General features: G+C 34.8%; 1 protein-coding gene across 7 annotated transcripts in view; it reads right to left on the reverse strand.

Annotated features, from left to right (window-relative positions):
* Positions 1–17,912, reverse strand: part of MARCHF7 (membrane associated ring-CH-type finger 7) — a 49,076-nt gene that overhangs the window by 14,571 nt on the left and 16,593 nt on the right. For all 7 annotated transcript variants that reach the window (XR_009520163.1, XR_009520162.1, XM_060016734.1 and 4 more), the window contains exons 3-6: positions 8,351–8,546; positions 6,557–6,709; positions 3,842–4,946; positions 290–459 (exon numbers count right to left, since the gene is read on the reverse strand). Coding sequence is in view for 5 of the 7 variants with exons in the window: in XM_060016734.1 (XP_059872717.1) it covers positions 290–459; positions 3,842–4,946; positions 6,557–6,709; positions 8,351–8,546 (1,624 nt within the window). In the remaining 2 variants the exon portion in view is untranslated. The remainder of the gene's footprint in view (positions 1–289; positions 460–3,841; positions 4,947–6,556; positions 6,710–8,350; positions 8,547–17,912) is intronic.

Raw genomic sequence — 17,912 nt, forward strand, 5'->3', positions numbered from 1 at the left:
ATTGCATGATGTAAGGGTTACCAACAATAACAAATTACAGTTGCATTATACATGTATGACAGTAGATTGTTCAGTAAATGAAATATAAGAAACACTATTATACGTTAAATTTATGAAGCAAGACTAATGCTCTTCAATGCTTTTGCTTCAAAAAATGATTGATGCTTTTGATAAGAGTATAAATTTGACAATCAGTAAATTATAACCATATTTGTTAATTAAAATGCATACATACGTGCATCTCTTGAAAAAACTGTGAAAACAAAATACACAAAAGGGTAAATCTTACCAGAGTTAATTTTGGCCTGTAACCATTTTTTCATACACTCTTGGTGGACATATTGCAAACTTCCTGTGCACTTGCATGGCTCTATCAGCAAGTTAGAGGATGATGCAGCTGCCATCTGACAAATTCTACATAAATCACCTTCTTCTTCTTCAGAGTCCTCTAAAAGGAGGCTGGAAAAGAAGGTACATTTCCTAAACAGAGCTATCAAAACCATCCTGGTTGGTCATTTCCAATCATACATAATCCCAAACAATATCATGGTCTCTCTAGGTAGAAAAAAGGCAAACAACAATAATAGTAAACAGGAACTTCTAAGAAAAACTGTATCAGTAAGAATAAAAATTATAATAAATATTTTAAAGGTAAATAAGGTAGGCTATCCTATTACTTATCTTCAAATGGTTTAAGTAATTATCTTTTGTACCACAGTTTATTTTTTTAAATTTTATTTACTTTTTATACATCAGGTTCTTACTAATCTGTTTTATAAATATTAGTATATATATGTCAATCCCAGTTTCCCAATTCATCCCACCACCACCACACCCCACCCCTGCTACCAGAGTTTAAATTCCATATTTTTCACAATCCATTTGTAAGTTTCACTAAGATTTTAATTTCTGCAGTACCACAGACTACTTCAATTCCAGCAGTATAAAGATAATGTACTTATATACCCATCACTTTTGTCCCTGCAAAACTTTTTTTTTTTTAATATTTATTTGGCTGCACCAGGTCTTAGTTGCGGCACGAGGGATCTTCGTTGCAGCTTGCGGGATCTTTTAGTTGTGACATGTGGGCTCTTAGTCGCAGCATGCGGGATCTTTTAGTTGTGGCATGTGGGATCTAGTTCCCCAATGGGATTGAACCTGGGCCCCTGCATAGGGAGCACAGTCTTAACTACTGGACCACCAGGGAAGTCCCTGTTCCCCCAAAACTTTTAAGACAAGTTTGATGAATTAAACAAATATTGACCTGTGATTTTTCAATTTACATGTTAGCAGAGCCACATATGTTTAAACTGATAAGCTTTTTGTATTAAATCATAATAAAAAAAACCAAAAGAAGAGATTTAAAAATTTTTCATTTTCCCCACCCCAGCGATGTTATTAAATCATCCTTATTTCTAAAAGGGTAGGCTTTTAAAGTGTGGAGCAGTTTCCATTAACCTATGTCCTCTATTTCACAGGCCAACATGGACTGCTTAATTTAAACGCAGAATGATCACTGTAAGACAAGTAGTTTTTTAAATTAAAATCCCTATTGCCTTAGTGTACTGCTGACATGAAAAAGGTACTCAGTAAATTGATGATACAGAATGCTAAACTGTTACTGAAATATAACCTGGATTATATGGGTTCCAAATGAGTTTAGCAAAAGATGTGTGGAAAGAGGAACAGGCGTACTTTTAGGTGACTTTCATGCCTAGGATTAACCAGAGATACAACCTCAAGCATTAACATTTATGTTTTACCTTTAGATATAACTTTCTTTGGTTGGTAAGTTTTTACTTTGGGAGACTCAATTTTTTTATACTTTTATTCATTTAATTGTAAAGTATCTTATAATCCTCATTTTTAAGCAAAATATGTAATAAAGGAACACACACATATAAACTCTGTCAAAATAAGCAACAAATGCTGCTTTTTAAACTATCTTACCAGACAGGGTGGTGATGGCTTACTTAGTTTCTCTTTGGAAATCACTAAATTAATTTTTTGCCCTACTTACACTACTGCACTCAAATTAATCTAACTTTGAGCACAAGAAATATAATAGTTACTACATTACTCAGTAGACAGCTTGCAATTAGAGGGAGCCCCTGTAATAACATTAAAGCTAACACTACCAGGGCAGAGTAAATCTTTCTACAAGGAAGGAAAAAGCGCAAATTTTAAAAGAAGAGAACAGTCACATGGTAACAATTTGTCCTATATAAGGGAAAGTGGGAAGATATTAGTCAATGTTCAGTATCTCAGAAAGCATGCGAAGCTCCCTTTATTCCCCAGAGCAAGATTTGAATGTATTTCCTGTTAAAGACCATAAGACCCTAAAATGATATAACAACTATGCTCCCCCAAAATTCCATCACATGGGGCCTTTATGAACAAGAAAAAACAAAAACACCCAACGACCTTAGCTTTACGTAAGTCTTTTCTTCTTACAAGTATATTTTACATCTACTATCCTATCCCATTTTATCATAAAACTAATTTTAATAGGTGGAAAAAGTAAGTAACTACACTTACACAACAAAATAATTAAGTTGGAGTGAAAAATCTCAGATCTTTAATCTTTTTTTTTTTTTCGGTACACGGGCTTCTCACTGTTGTGGTCTCTCCCGTTGCGGAGCACAGGCTCCGGACGCGAAGGCTCAGTGGCCATGGCTCACGGGCCCAGCCGCTCCGCGGCATGTGGGATCTTCCCGGACCAGGGCACGAACCCATGTCCCCTGCATCGGCAGGCGGACCCTCAACCACTGTGCCACCAGGGAAGCCCTTTCCCAAAGATTTTTAAGCAACTAAACTCTACAAAAGATTTCACATGAATAAAAAGATTCTAAGTCCTGAATTTAAACTGCTATCTCTGTCAAATAGTCACAATATATAAAGAATATTCAGTATACATTTGGACTTAAAAAGAAAATTTTAAAATTTGTGGAAACGATTTTAACTTATTCCAAAAAAGATCTGAAGTGAGAAATACAAATAAATGGTAAATAAATGATCTTATTTTTTTGTTATTTATTTATTTTGCTGCACTGGGTCTTAGTTGTGGCCCGTGGGATCTTTAGTTGCAGCATGCAAACTCTTAGCTGTGGCATGTGGGATCTAGTTCCCTGACCAGGGATCAAACCCAGGCCCCCTGCATTGGGAGCGCAGAGTCTTGGCCACTGGACCAACAGGCAAGTCCCAATAAATGATATTATAAAGGCTGAAACATTGTCTTGATAATCCACAACGACTTGGGCTGCTTTACCAATCCCATTTAGCACTAGTCTACCTAGAAACAGGGTAAGAGATTAAGATTTTGTATATGTAAGATTTGTATATTAAGATTTTGTATATTTTATATATACACATATCTATATGTATCTGTAGCCAAAGCTGGTTAAAAATAACCTTTAGATTATTTCCCAATGCAATCTACACCCCCAGTGCCCACCACCAGTATTAATTCTTATCCATTTTACTTCTGAGCAAGACGCTAACATCTTACTGGATGTAAATTTTAAGGCAAGAAATTTCAGACATCACTCTTTTTTGGCGGGGGGTTCACAGGCCTCACTGCCGTGGCCTCTCCCGTTGCGGAGCACAGGCTCCAGACGCACAGGCTCAGTGGCCATGGCTCACGGGCCCAGCCGCTCCGCGGCATGTGGAATCTTCCCGGACCGGGGCACGAACCCGTGTCCCCTGCATCAGCAGGCGGACTCTCAACCACTGCGCCACCAGGGAAGCCCCAGACATCACTCTTATGAGAAACCATTTTAGAAACAAACAGTTCTTTCTCTCATCTGTTCTTCAGAGGCTTAAGATAGGTATTCAAACTTACCTCTCTTTTATTTTTTGCAGTCTTTCTGGGTCTCTTGAGGGTACACTTTTAGTTTTATCATTTTTTCCATCAGATGAACTCCAACCTGAAGGAATAATATCTACAGTGATCATGACATTGTCGGTCAAATTACTTCCAAGTGCCGGGGGCACTGCAAATCGGAATAAGGAACCAGGAAGGATCCCTGTTATTCCTGTACTTCGTCCACCGTGAGCCGAATCCGATATGGAGCCACCCGTAGCAGCACTGCTTGGTGCTGCAGATGCTTGTGGTCTGCTGGCAGTAGCCCCAAGGGGATCACTCTGTGCTTCAAGGTGAACCACTTCATTTGATTCTCTTCTAAAAATATGATGAGATCTAGATGGTATATCAGAGGTAGATATCCTTGAAGATTCATCTCGTCCCTCTCGCCTCCTTCTAGAGAACAAAGGTGTGCATCTATTTCTAAGTGAGGAAGATAACCATGGTCCTGTATTTCTACCTTCAGATTCTTGGTTAAAATTTTGGGAATCTGGCTCAGAGCTATGATTTTGGCTAAGAGATGACAAACCCCATCTTCGCCGAAGAAATCGAAATCCCTGAGAAGCTTCGGATGCCCTGTTATCAGGACCATCAGAAGCTGATGCTGCATTACGAGACTGTGAAGCTGTCAAGATTCTTGGAGAAATGTAAGAATTCTCAGAACTCAGTGATCTTGTATTCAAGGAATCCTGACTAGACCTTCGTGAAAAAAAAGTAGATGACATACTAGAAGCTATACGTGACAGCAATCTCCTTGTTGTACGCCTACCTTCATTGTCAGAAGATTCTTGAAATGATCTTTGAGATGAGCCAACCCTATTTGAACTGCCTATAGTTGAGGTTTCACCTCTATTTGAAATATAAGAAAATCCAGGCTGTATACTGCTTTGGGGAGATTCTAATTCTCTTGGAGAAAAATTTGATCTTAAAGAATTTCTACCAGAGTCCCTAGAACATGGTATGGTCTGATGTTCAGAAGGCATTTGGTGATTTGTAGATGATGTATTCAATTGTAAAGTGCTCAAAGAGTTCTCTTTTGGTCTTGCTCCTTGTGAATATGAAGAAGGAACTCTGTCTTGAACATCTATTTTTGAAAGAAAGGAAAGGTAGTCAATTACATGAAAAATTTGTGCATTATTAAGGTTGTGTCTATTAACCACTAATCACTGCCAAAATTAAACACTGGATTCAAACTGAATACTGGCATATTATAACTACACAGCTTAACTATTATTACAGAAAAAAAAACATATTTATCTATCTTTCTATACCTTTGGTAAAATCCAATACTGCTGTATAAAGTCAGCATTACAAATTTTTTAAAAAAGAAATGTATTATAGCTTATGAGAGGCAAACATCAATCTACCAACTTGATGAAGTTAAAACAGTTGAATTTATTAATCAGAAATTGATATGGTAGAAGAATATCTAACATCTAAATGGATAAGGGATTTTAAATGGGCAAACAAATTCAAGGTAAATGACTCATAACAAGTAAAAGCAAAATAATAATAGAGTGTTTTGGAGATTTTTCTTACTCTGGAACAAGAACAAAAGTTATTTCACATAAATACTATCACCCTTATAATTTTACAGCAAACCATGCTAACAGTTCAAAATTTCTCCAATGTTTTATCTTTTCTTTCAAGTTAACAGCAGTGACTCTTACACCCGGTTACTCATCAGACATAACTATGCTTTTTTTTTTTTTCCAATACTGAGTCAGAAGAGAGCCCTGGCATCTGCGATTTTAATAGTACACTACTGATGGTTCTAATCATCAAATGGAAAGAGAAATACCAAAGCATTCCTTCATAAAGAATATTCATCCATACATCTAGTTTAACAGCTAGATTGCTACTGTGCTAATACATGGTGCCTCATGGAAGGATTAACTGTTAGGGACCAAATCAATTCTATTCTGTACATTTTTACGCCCCAAACCGAGAAGCTACCGACACTGTCTACTAAAGCTCCTCCACCCAAAGCCAAGCAAATGAAAAGATGCTTTCATTTGTCTTAAATAAAGCAACGGCTTGCCCCAACAGATTATTTAAAATAATCTAGTTAAATCTTTAAATAGAAATGTATCTTCTTCTCTGTAAATCAAATTCCACTTCTGTCTGCTATATTTCTCAACTTCAATTAGCACCTTTTATCTTCAGTTATTTAGTATTATTGTTTTATGGCATTTATTTTTTTTAAGGTGGCTCTGTCGCACAATGGACAGTGCATTGGACTTCTATTTTTTTTAAAGTTTTGGCTTATGTACACTGACAGAAACAGTGTGGGTCTTTATTCCAACTAAATGAAAATAAAGACAAATTCATGTTAAACTAAAGGAATTCTAAATTATGTCTTAAAATGATGATTTCAGGTTTTAGTTAATTCACAAGGCAAATTATATTGTAGTATACAAGAATTATCAAGTATATGTAAAACATACATTCTTAAGAGTGAAAAAATTATAGGCAGACAGAATCTGGATACTCATGTATATCTAAATATTTTATATTTACATTTTTAAAAGTAAAATGACAAATAAGGTTGAAAACATATCAAGCTATCCTGTATTCTAAATCTTTATAATATTCACTTCATTTATTCCTTTGTACTGTGATTTTAACGACATACAAAGACAAAAATGTAACATTATTAGATAAATTATGCATAACAATATAGTTTATACATACATGATGAAGTTGTGAAATCACCACTTCGGTGACTATAATCCATAAGATTACTAATGGAGGAATCTGCTCTCCTCTCTCTCATTAAGTCAGTTCCAAATGATCCAAGTACCACTGATGACGATCTGGGAACTTGACTATGCCTCCAAGAAGAATCTTAAAATAATTGAAGAAGTCTTAATTCACAGAAAGCTTTCAAGGTTTCTGATGACAACAAATCTTCAGTATTACACAGAGAGGTAATTATGGTTTATTACAGGAATCCCCAGTTACACAGTTGCAATCAAAAGCAAAACTGAGCAAAACATAAATTATTCACTAGTGAAATAATCACTTATAAAATTATCTCCTACTCAAACACATCCTTCTCTAATACTATAATCTACCCCCATCTAGGATGTCAATGTCTCACTCACTAGAACATCTGACCATACGATATATAAACATGACGTAAAATGATTACAGAACAAAAATATAAAGCTTGCCAAAGATGCAGAATTTCATGAAAAGTTGATCAAAGTGATGTCGGAGAACAGCCAAAATCAAAATCAAAGCCATCTCGAAATGAAAGAGGTTTATACTGTAGGTTATAATACTATTTTGTCAGAACTATTATTGCCACCATATTTGGTTCATTCTTATGCTAAGAAGTAATGTATCGTTGCAATTATAATCTAAACTTTGTTAGATATGATTTCATTTAAAAAGAAATTAAAAACTAAGTCTCAAAACTTTCCCCCCTCACCATTTACCTTGAAATTCTGGGTCTTCCTCTCCTAGTCCTAACAGCCTTAATAATTTCCCTTCGTTAAGGGAAACAGCCCAGGGTTAATGCTATGCCTTCACAGACCAGAGGAGAACAAAAGTATCTCTACACAATGGTATTTGTCTACAAAGTTAAGGTCAGTCTGCTCTTACCCATCACACTACTCTTAAAATCCTTCAGATGGGCAGTGCCTTTCCCATGGCGGTCCTGCCTATCGAAATAGAAAGGAATCGCTTACACTAATTCAATTAGTAGTACATATGCATTTCAAGAATATTATTCTCCAACTGTGTCATCACAAGTTTTATCTTACCTTAAAACTATTTCAGGCATTGGCTAGTGTTTCATTTGAAGAGAAGTATAAGTGAGGAAGTACCTCTCAACAAAAGATCTTTCCAATTTGTGCAACAAATGTGTGCCTGTATCTTAGTATCTGTGAGTACAAGATACTAAGCATGGAACTTTAAGCGTAAGTCTTTCATACCAGAGTGGTAAAGTGACTTGTCCAATGTCACATAGTTAGAGGACTAGAACCATAGCTTTCTAATTCCTTGTATAGAACTCCCACTAGAATATCGCCAACTATTTTTTGTTTAACTAAAGAATTTCTACATTTTCTGAAAATATGTGTTATATAGCACAATGTTTATTATTTACAAAAAATATGCTAAGGAAACATGTATCAGTAAATCTGGCTTTCTTATTAACAATTTAAAAATTTACCTCCTATAGTAACCAGCAAAATACATGTCACTTTTACTAATTTTATTACCATATGTATCAGCTATTCTAATTAATTAAAATCTGCTAATATCCTGTTTGTGTAAGATATCTGTACCAAATTTAGAACAAAAATCCAAGATGAAGAGTTAATTTCAGTTCTAACTTAGTTAAGATTTTGGAACCTCCGCTCTATTTCTGACCCAGTCTTATGTGCAATCTACTTGCTTATTAGTACACTACATCTTGGGAAAAGGGCTTTTGTCCAAAACATACACAGTGATTTATATTTATACAAATTTAATTATTACCTGATACTGCATTTAAACCATGTCCAACACTTCTCCCAGCTGAGGTAGATGTACAGTTTGTACAGGAAAGTTTAGGTCTTTTTGAATCATGATCCCGTTGCTGGTTTTGCGATCTTGAACGTGCTCCCTGAGTTATCTCAGACTCACTATACCATGTAGACTGAAATGGTAATGCAGATGCTGATGCTGATGTAGACTGTAAGTTAAAAAAAAGTTTTTTAAAGGAACAATAAAACACTTGCAATTTTTAAATATTAAATTTAAATATTACATTTAATCTACAGTGCTCTAATAAATTCCCAAGGACCATTCATTCCTCACAGACACAAATTTTTCTACCATGTAGGTTTTTCATAGTCTTTGTTCCCTTCTACCACTTGTCCCTTTACTTTATACTTTAATTGTACTTTGCTAGGTAACCAATCTGATTTAGATTATGTCTTCTATGTAACTGAATATAAACACTAGTCTAGGAAACACTGAAGAGTAAAAACTTTATATGTAATCATTTTGTTCTCCTGGTTTAATATTAACCTTTTGAGGAACCTTGTTTCCTCTTCTTAGATAAACAGAACACCAAGAAAGGCACCAATACAGAAAGTGACTGTGAATACTCCACTATAAAAATAAGATTTTCAACTAATACAAAATGTATCTGGATCTTATGTCCATCTCAGGAATACAGTAAAACACTATAAATGGTACTAAAAAAAAATCCTAATATACGGAATTTCTTCATCAGTGAAGGAAGAAACAGCTAAAACTACATACTGTAAAACTCTAAGCTCAAGGTTTTTTCTTTAAACATATAATTATATGTACAACAACATGAAATAACACAGAAGTTACAATGTACACACACACACACACACACGCAAACACAGAAAGAGACCAAGAAGGACGAATTTGACGCATAATCTCTGAATTGCTTGAAGACACTTACCACTAACGTAAAAGTTATTTCTAGGAAATAACTTATTCTAGGAAATAAAGGAAAAAAGACATTTATAAACCATTTTAACATGTAAGTAGATGGTAAGTAGTTCATTTTATTGAAGAATATTAAAATGAAACAACATTCTTTAAAGTGTTATATTTCTTGACAAAAGAAAAGTTAAAAATGGAATGTTATCATGGGCCATAAATTCAGTCTATATTAACCTAGTATTATAAACATAAGAGCCCAAATAATGTGCTCCATCAAAGAGTTTTAGAGTACAGATAAATAAATAGGTATAATGTAAGTAAGTACTGTAATAGGAGATATGTTGAAAGTTTTACAGAAAAAAAAAAAACTATGAGGAAAGCAGGGGAGAATTCATAGATGATTAACTATGAACTCCATAGGTGGAGTTCACTGAGTAGGCAAATGAGGAAGGAGATTATAGACAGACAACACAAAAAGATAAAAAGATGTCTCAACTATTCTGCCATGGGAATTCTTCTAAGGCATCACTACTTACTTGATCTCCGATTATCTTTTAATTATGAGAAGCATACTGCATGCATTCAGGGAACTGTATTAGTCCATGGTAACTCTACAGAATAAACTGTGCACATACATGGAAAAGCAGAAGATGCAAAGCTGAAAAAAGTAGGAATGGGCATATCAGGATTTCATCCATCCCTTGCCCATTCAATATTTTGCTAATTAAACGTAGAACTCCTCAGCTTAGCACAAACTTGGTCTCACAAGCCTTTCACACCAAGCTGTCCACAGAGCCCCCAATCAATGAACTGGAATAGCACATGAGACGAAATTCATGAGATATTTCAAAATGAAATCATTTTATGTGCCATTGTCAAGGTATCAGGGACTTAATCCTGCAGGCCAGTGGTTCTAAGACCTTTGAATATCAAAGACCAAAAATTAAAAAAAACTGGTTTGATTTAAAATTTAGGAAGAACTGCCACTTTTGACAGGTAAGGAAAACGAGAATAGCGAATACCACCTAACCCCATTCCCCAATCTTTTAAAAAGGGCATTTTATATGCTCCTAAAACAAGAACATAACAGAATAAAACAGACTTGTAAGGTGAATAAATTTTACTTGTACAAAATTCCTAACTTGTCCTTATTTTTCTCATTTTGCATGGACTGGACAAATTGTTATTGAATAGCACCTCCACAAATAAGACTTTAGGAGCTACTGAAGGAGGTAATACCATCAGATCAACTACTTACAAAGATCTTTAGAGCATTGTGGAAGGTTAAAAGAGTGGTATGGACAAAAAGTGGGCAAATCAGGAAGTCACTGGACTAGCAAGAAATGCTAGTAATTCCCATTACTTTCGTTTGTTGGGACGAAAGTAATGGGAATAGAGAGCCATTATAAAAGATAAAAATTCATCAAATTTAGAGACAACGTGAGAAATGAACAAAAAGTCTATAAAGTCACTCCACAGTTTTCTGGCACTGGCCACTGGTGAGATAAAGACACACTCACTGTTCGGCAATTTTCATGACTCACAACTCTAAAAGGTAACCTATATGTCATCCCAGAGACAAAAATACTCAGTATAGGAGAGGAGAAATAAAGTCTGACCAATTTTTCTGCTGGCTTAAATTCAAAGTCAAACTTTTCCCTGGTTCCTACCAATTCAATTTTGTCCACTGTTCAAATATTCTCAGTGTGAAGCAATTAGCTTTTTTCCCCCTCTGAATTCTTTTAACAATTAAATAAAGGATGGGGTTCATTTATACACTATCTTATCTCTTTTGCTATCTAAAACTACTGGTGGCCAAACGAAATCAGGAAGAGTCTGTCTCCAAAGTATACTTAAGTATACTGCCTTGCAGACACCAGATGCTTAAAAAAGTATTTTTGGGGTTGTTTGCACTTAGTTGTTATGAATAATGCTACTATGAACGTCTGTGTTCAAGTTTTGCGTAGACATGTTTCTAATTTTCTTGGGTGTAACTAATGGGTCATATAATACCTCGAAGTTTGACTTTTAGAATAATTAATAAACTGTTTTCCAAAGTGGCTGTACCAGTTTAAAACCCCACAAGCAATTTATGAGGGTCCAAATTTCTCCACAACCTTGTCACCTCTTGTTATTGTCTCACTTTTTAATTTTATTTTAGCCATTCTAGTGGGTATGAAGTGGTGTCTCATTATAGTGTACATTTGCATTTCCTAATGGCTGATGTTGAGCATCTATTTATGCGTTCATTTGCCATTTGTACATCTTTGGACACATGTCTATTCAGGTCCTTCGCCCATTTTAAGCTGGGTTTTTTTTTATTGTTAGGATGTAAGAGTTCTTTACATAGTCTGGTTACAAGTTCCTTGTCAGATAGCATATCATTTACAAATATTTTCTCCCATTCTGTAAGTTGTCTTTTCACTCTCTTCATGGTATCACTTGACTCACTAGTTTTTTAATTAGTTAAGTCCAATTAATCTTTTTGCATTCATTACCTCCAGACTAAGAACATTCATATGAAAATAAGAAGTGGATAGAATTATTAAATATCCATTCAAGTTCCATGGAGTTCTCTCTCATTTTCACTAAATTTCCAGTCTCTACCCCAAATAAGTAACAGATTTGGCTCCTGTAATAAACAATTTTTATGGGTTACTCTCAAAAGGCTATCTGTGATTAGAAAGGAAAATTGTATGGTATGTGCAGGGGGCTGTCTAGCCCAACCAAAGTAGCTGAATACTACTTTGTGTATCTGAGAAATCATATTAAACAGTTTGAAAACTTGATGGAAGGGAAGTTTACAAACATTCTGTAACTACTAGCAGGCATCCAATTTTCATTTTATTTACTTATTTTTATCTTCATGATACTTATTTAGGTTGCCCTTCCAACAAGAGGTTTTTGGGAAGGACAGTCAATGAAATCATTATTTATTTACCATTAGTATTGTATAAGTCAGTATTTGCATTCAGAAAATAATTACTTCTAAAAAAGGCTAAAAAATATTCCCAATGCAAATGCCCTTAAAACAGTACAGCAAAAAAGAACCTTAATGAGAAAATATTTGTAAATCATATACCTAATTAGGAACTTGTAACTAGAATATATAAAAGAGTAAGAATCAAGAGTAAGCTTTCAAAACAGAAAACACCAAGCCCACATGGGTTCACTGGAGAATTCAATCAAACATTTAAGGAAGAAGTTATACTAATTCTCTACAATCTCTTTCAGAGGAAAGCAGCAGAGAAAATACTTCCTAACTCATTCTATGATATGATGAGGCCAGCACTACCTTAATTCCAAAACCAGACAAAGACATAAGGAAAGAAATCTATAGAGCATTCTCTCTCATGAACACAGCTGCAAAAATCCTGAACAAAATATGAGCAAATCAGGAAGTCCCTGACAGTATAGTGGTTAGGACCTGGTGCTTTCACTGCTGTGGCCTGGGTTTAATCCCTGGTCAGGGTAGTAAGATCCTGCAAGCCGTGTGATGCAGCAAGAAAAAAAAAATTAGCAAACTGAATCCAAAAAAGTACAAAATCCAATACCCCTTTATGATTAAAAACTCTCAGCAAACTAGAAATAGAGGGTAGCTTCCTCAACTTGATAAAGAATGCAAAGAATGCACAGTTAACATTATATTTAATGGAGAGAAACTCAAAAGCCTTCACACCAAGATCAGGTACAAGGCAAGGATGTCCTTTCTCACTTTTTTTAAAAACTGACATATATTGATATATAACATTATATCAGTTTCTAGTGCACAAGGTAATTATATAGACACACATATATAATGACCACTACAATAATTCTACTTAACATTCCCCACTACATAGTATAATTTTTTCCTTGTGATGAGAACTTTTAATATCTACTCTCTTAGCAACTTTCAAATACACAATACAGTATTATTAATTACAGTCACCATTCTGTACACTACATCCCCATGATTTATTTTATAACCGGAAGTTTGTACCTTTTGACCACCTTCACCCATTCTATACTCTGCTTTGGGTAGTACAGATATTTTAAGAATATTAATTCTTCCAATCCATGAGCATGGAATATCTTTCCACTTATTTGTGTCTTCTTCGATTTCTTTCATCAATGTCTTATAGCTTTCAGTGTAGAGGTCTTTTACTTCCTTGGCTGAATTTATTCCTAGGTATTTTATTCTTTTTGATGCAACTGTAAATTGGATTGTTTTCTTAATTTCTCTGACACAATAGATTTTTGTGTATTGATTTTATATCTTGCAGCTTCACCAAATTCATTTATTAGTTGTTTTTTGATGGGACCTTTAGATTTTTCTATATATAGTATCATATCATCTGCAAATACTGATAGTTTTACTTCCTCCTTTCCAATTTGGATTCCTTTTATTCCTTTTCCTTATCTGATTGCCCTGGCTAGGACTTCCAATACTATACTGAATAAAAGTGGCAAGAGTGGGCATCCTTATCTCATCTTGCTCCTGATCTCAGAGGAAAAGTTTTCCACATTTCTCCAGTTAGTATGATGTTAGCTTTGGGCTTGTCATATATGGCCTTTATTACAATGAGATACGTTCCCTTGACACCCATTTTGTTGAGTTTTTATCATAAACGAATGCTGAATTTTGTTCAATACTTTTTCTGCATCTATTTGAGATGATATGATTTTTAGCCTTCATTTAGTTAATGTAGTGTACCATGTTAATTAATACGCAGATGTTGAACCATCATTCTTGCAAGCCAGGGATAAAATCTCCCTTGACCATGGTATACGATCCTTTTAAATTATTGCTGAATTCAGTTTGCTAATATTCTGTAGAGGAGTTTTGCATTTATGTTCATCATGGATACTAGCCTTTAATTTTCTTCTCTTGTAGTGTCCTTGGCTAGTGTTGATATCAGGGTAATGCTGGCCTCATAAAATGAGTTAAGGAGTGTTACCCCTCTTCTGTTTTTTGGAAGAGTTTGAGAAAGACTGGTATTAATTCTTCTTTAAATGTTTGGTAGAATTAATAAGTGTTCTGATCCCAGACTTTTTTTGTTGGGAGGCTTTTGATTACTAATTAAATCTCCTTACTCATTACTGGTCTGCTCAGATTTCCTAATTCTTCATGATTCAATCTTCATAGGTTTTGTGTTTCTAGGAATTTATCCATTTCTTAAAGGTTGTCCAATCTTTTGGTGTATAACTGTTCATAGTAGTCCCTTATGCTACTTTTTATTTTTGTGGTATCATTTGTAACATCTCCTCTTTCATTTTTGGTTTTATTTATTTGAGTCTTTTTTTTTCTTGGTGAGTCTAGCTAAAGATATGTCTATTTTGTTTATCTTTTCAAAAAGCCATCTCTTATTACACTTATTCTTTTGTCTTTTTAGTCTCTATTTCATTTATTTATGTTCTGATCTTTGTTATTTTCACTTCACCACTCTTTTTTTCAACACTGTACTGGAAGTTCTAGCTAATGCAATAAGGCAAGAAAATAAAGTAAAAGGTATACAGATTGGGAAGAAAGACCTTACTTGCAGATGACATGATTATACAGAAAATCTGAAAGAAAAACTCCTGGAACTAACTAATAATTATAGAAAGGTTTCAGGATACAAGGTTAATATACAAAAGTCAATTGTTTTACTACATATCAGCAATGAAAAAGTAGAATTTGAATTTGAAACTAAAAACTCTTACAATTCAATAATAAAATGACAAATAAACTGATTTAAAAATGAGCAAAAGATCTGAATAGACATTTCTCCAAAAATATAAAAATAGCTAATCAGCACATGAAAAAATGCTCAACATCCTGAGTCACCAAGGAAATCCAAATCAAAACTACAAGACACTACACTTCACACCCACGACAGGATGGCCAGAATCAAAATGTAAGATAAGTACAGGAAAGGATGAAGAGATCAGAACTTTCATGTATAACTTCTGTGGGAATATAAAATGGCCCAACGGGTTTGGAAAACAGTGTAGCAGTTCCTCAAAAAACTGAACATAGAGTTATTGTATGTATGATTCAGCAAATCTACTCTTAGGTATATACCCAAGATAACTGAAAACATTAGTCCACAGAGAGACTTGCACATGAATGCTTACAGCAGCATTATTCGTAATAGCCAAAAGGTGAAAACATCCCAAATGTCCATCAGTGGTTGAATGAATTAACAAAATGTAGTACATCCATACAATAGAATATTATTCATCCATAAAAAGAAATGAAATACGGATACTGCTATCATCATGTAGATGAACTTTAAACAAACATGCTATGTAAGACAAGCTAGTAATAAAAGACCATACAGAATGTTTCTACTCATGTATATGAAAGTTCCAAATAAGGAAATCTACAGAGACAGAAAGTAGATTAATGGCTGCTTATTGCTCAGGGGGAGAGGAGGGAGACAGTTTAGTGACAGCTAAAAGATCTGGGATATTCTCTTGAGGTAATGAAAGATTCTGAAGTTGACTATGGCAATGGTTTGCACAATTCTGTGAATATACTAAAAATCACTGAACTGTACACTTTAAATGGGCAAGTCATATGTTATATGATTTATAACTCGATAAAGCTATTATTAAAAAAAATAATCTTAACAATTGCTGCAAATGCAACCAATGTTATCCACTGGACAACGCTTAATCAAGAGAAATCATATAACGCACAGTAATGGAAGCAAGTCCAGAATAAAATGCTCTTCCTTGTCTCCTCATTTCCATGAATCAATGCCTTGACTGTGATGACTGACAATTCCTGCTTAAAAATTTTCCAGACCATAAGCAACAACTTAAAACTTTGACCTCTTCTTTATTTTAAATATTCACATGCTGGAGAGTATCCATATCCAGGCTAATGCAGAAGTCTTACATTCTAGTTTCTATTCAGAATGAGCAGTCTTCTCAATTATCACAAAAAAGACAGCTGATCTTAAGAATGTATGGATTCATGATGCCCAACTTTATGAGAAATCTAGGTAAGAAACCTTATGTTTACACAAAATGGAATGACTAGGAGTTCATTTATCCCTCAAAATATCCTAGGATTAATATCTGGATCAAGACAGACTACAAGAATGTTAATATTTAGATCACTCTGTTGTCCCTTTACAGAACTGTTTTCACTGACCTGTAGTTTGACATCATGTCCTTTGCATATACTGTTTACCAAGAAATAGTTTCACTAAACTAGGTATATACTTATAGTATGAATACTGCCCTGAAGACAGTGTCTTCTATATCATTCACTGTCCCCGCTTTCAGACTACACTGCCAAGCACTGCTTCCTTTTCCTTATGAACAAAACACCTTATAGACCTGGTTGTGTTTCCCTGTGATCTCCTGCCACCCACACAAGGGCCGAAGTTTAACTTTAGAATACTGCCAAGGGCTTACAAATGCATACCAATGTTATAAACAACCTTAACTCACTCTCAATATTTTATTTGTATTTTCCTGATTTTCATTTTCTTGTCCAATTGTGTGTGTGTGTGTGTGTGCGTGTGCGTGTGCGTGTGTGTGTGTGTGTGTGTGTATGTATATATGTATGTATTTCCCTGGAAACTACCTTTGTAGCAGATAAACAAACCAAAATGAGCAGAAAAAAGGTTAATGACCATTGGTTATTTTAATTCTTGAAAATATATACTTTGCAAAATACGCAATAGTACTGAGTTCTGTAACTTAATATACAAACTAGAAAAAGATGTAAAAAACTGTAAAAAACACCTAGAGGGCTTCCCTGGTGGCGCAGTAGTGGGAGTCCACCTGAGGATGCAGGGGACACGGGTTCGTGCCCCAGTCTGGGAGGATCCTGCGTGCTGTGGAGTGGCTGGGCCCATGAGCCATGGCCGCTGGGCCTGCGCATCCGGAGCCTGTGCTCCGCACCGGGAGGGGCCACAACAGTGAGAGGTCCGCGTACCGCAAAAAAATAAATAAATAAATAAAATAAAATAAAACAACACCTAGAACCTCCATAAAAAGCCTATTTTATTATTTCATATTAAAAGTAATCAATCTCTCCACAAAGCAAGAAGTGGGATTAGGGGTTGCTTAAATTAAGTTACAGAAAAATATATAAAAGTAACAAAAATAATTACATATTCACAGAATACTCCCAAATTTTCACTTTTAACAATATGAATTACATAAATTTTCTTTCCAAAAATATCTAAAATTCTATTTACTGTTACCAAAGAGATTAAGGTGATCACAGTTTTCTACCATTCAAATTGTAACAAAAATTTAAAGATAGAGTAACAGAAATATCAGCAAGATTAACAGCAGAGGCAGCCCAGCTTACAAATGGCCAAGAACCAAAAGACATTTAGAAAATCAATTGTTTGGAACTTAGAACCTATATTTGCCAAAGACACAATGCTATCCAGAAGTCTTAGATTCTTCAGCTCAGGCACACTGTATACTAATCCTGGAACTGGGAGAAACCACTTATCTTTCCAGATTTCAGATCTTTATTTATGAAATGACACAAGCATCTGTCCTATTTAACTAAGATTAAAAATTTGCTGCAAAATGTCAAGCACTGTATAAATAAGGTGTTTTCTTATCATCTGATCCATAATGTAAATGAGATTGAACTACTATGCCCTGTTCTGACCCTCCTTTCTCAAGGTTCACT

The sequence above is a fragment of the Delphinus delphis genome, chromosome 7, assembly GCF_949987515.2.
Source record: "Delphinus delphis chromosome 7, mDelDel1.2, whole genome shotgun sequence".
Classification (NCBI taxonomy): Eukaryota; Metazoa; Chordata; class Mammalia; order Artiodactyla; family Delphinidae; genus Delphinus; species Delphinus delphis.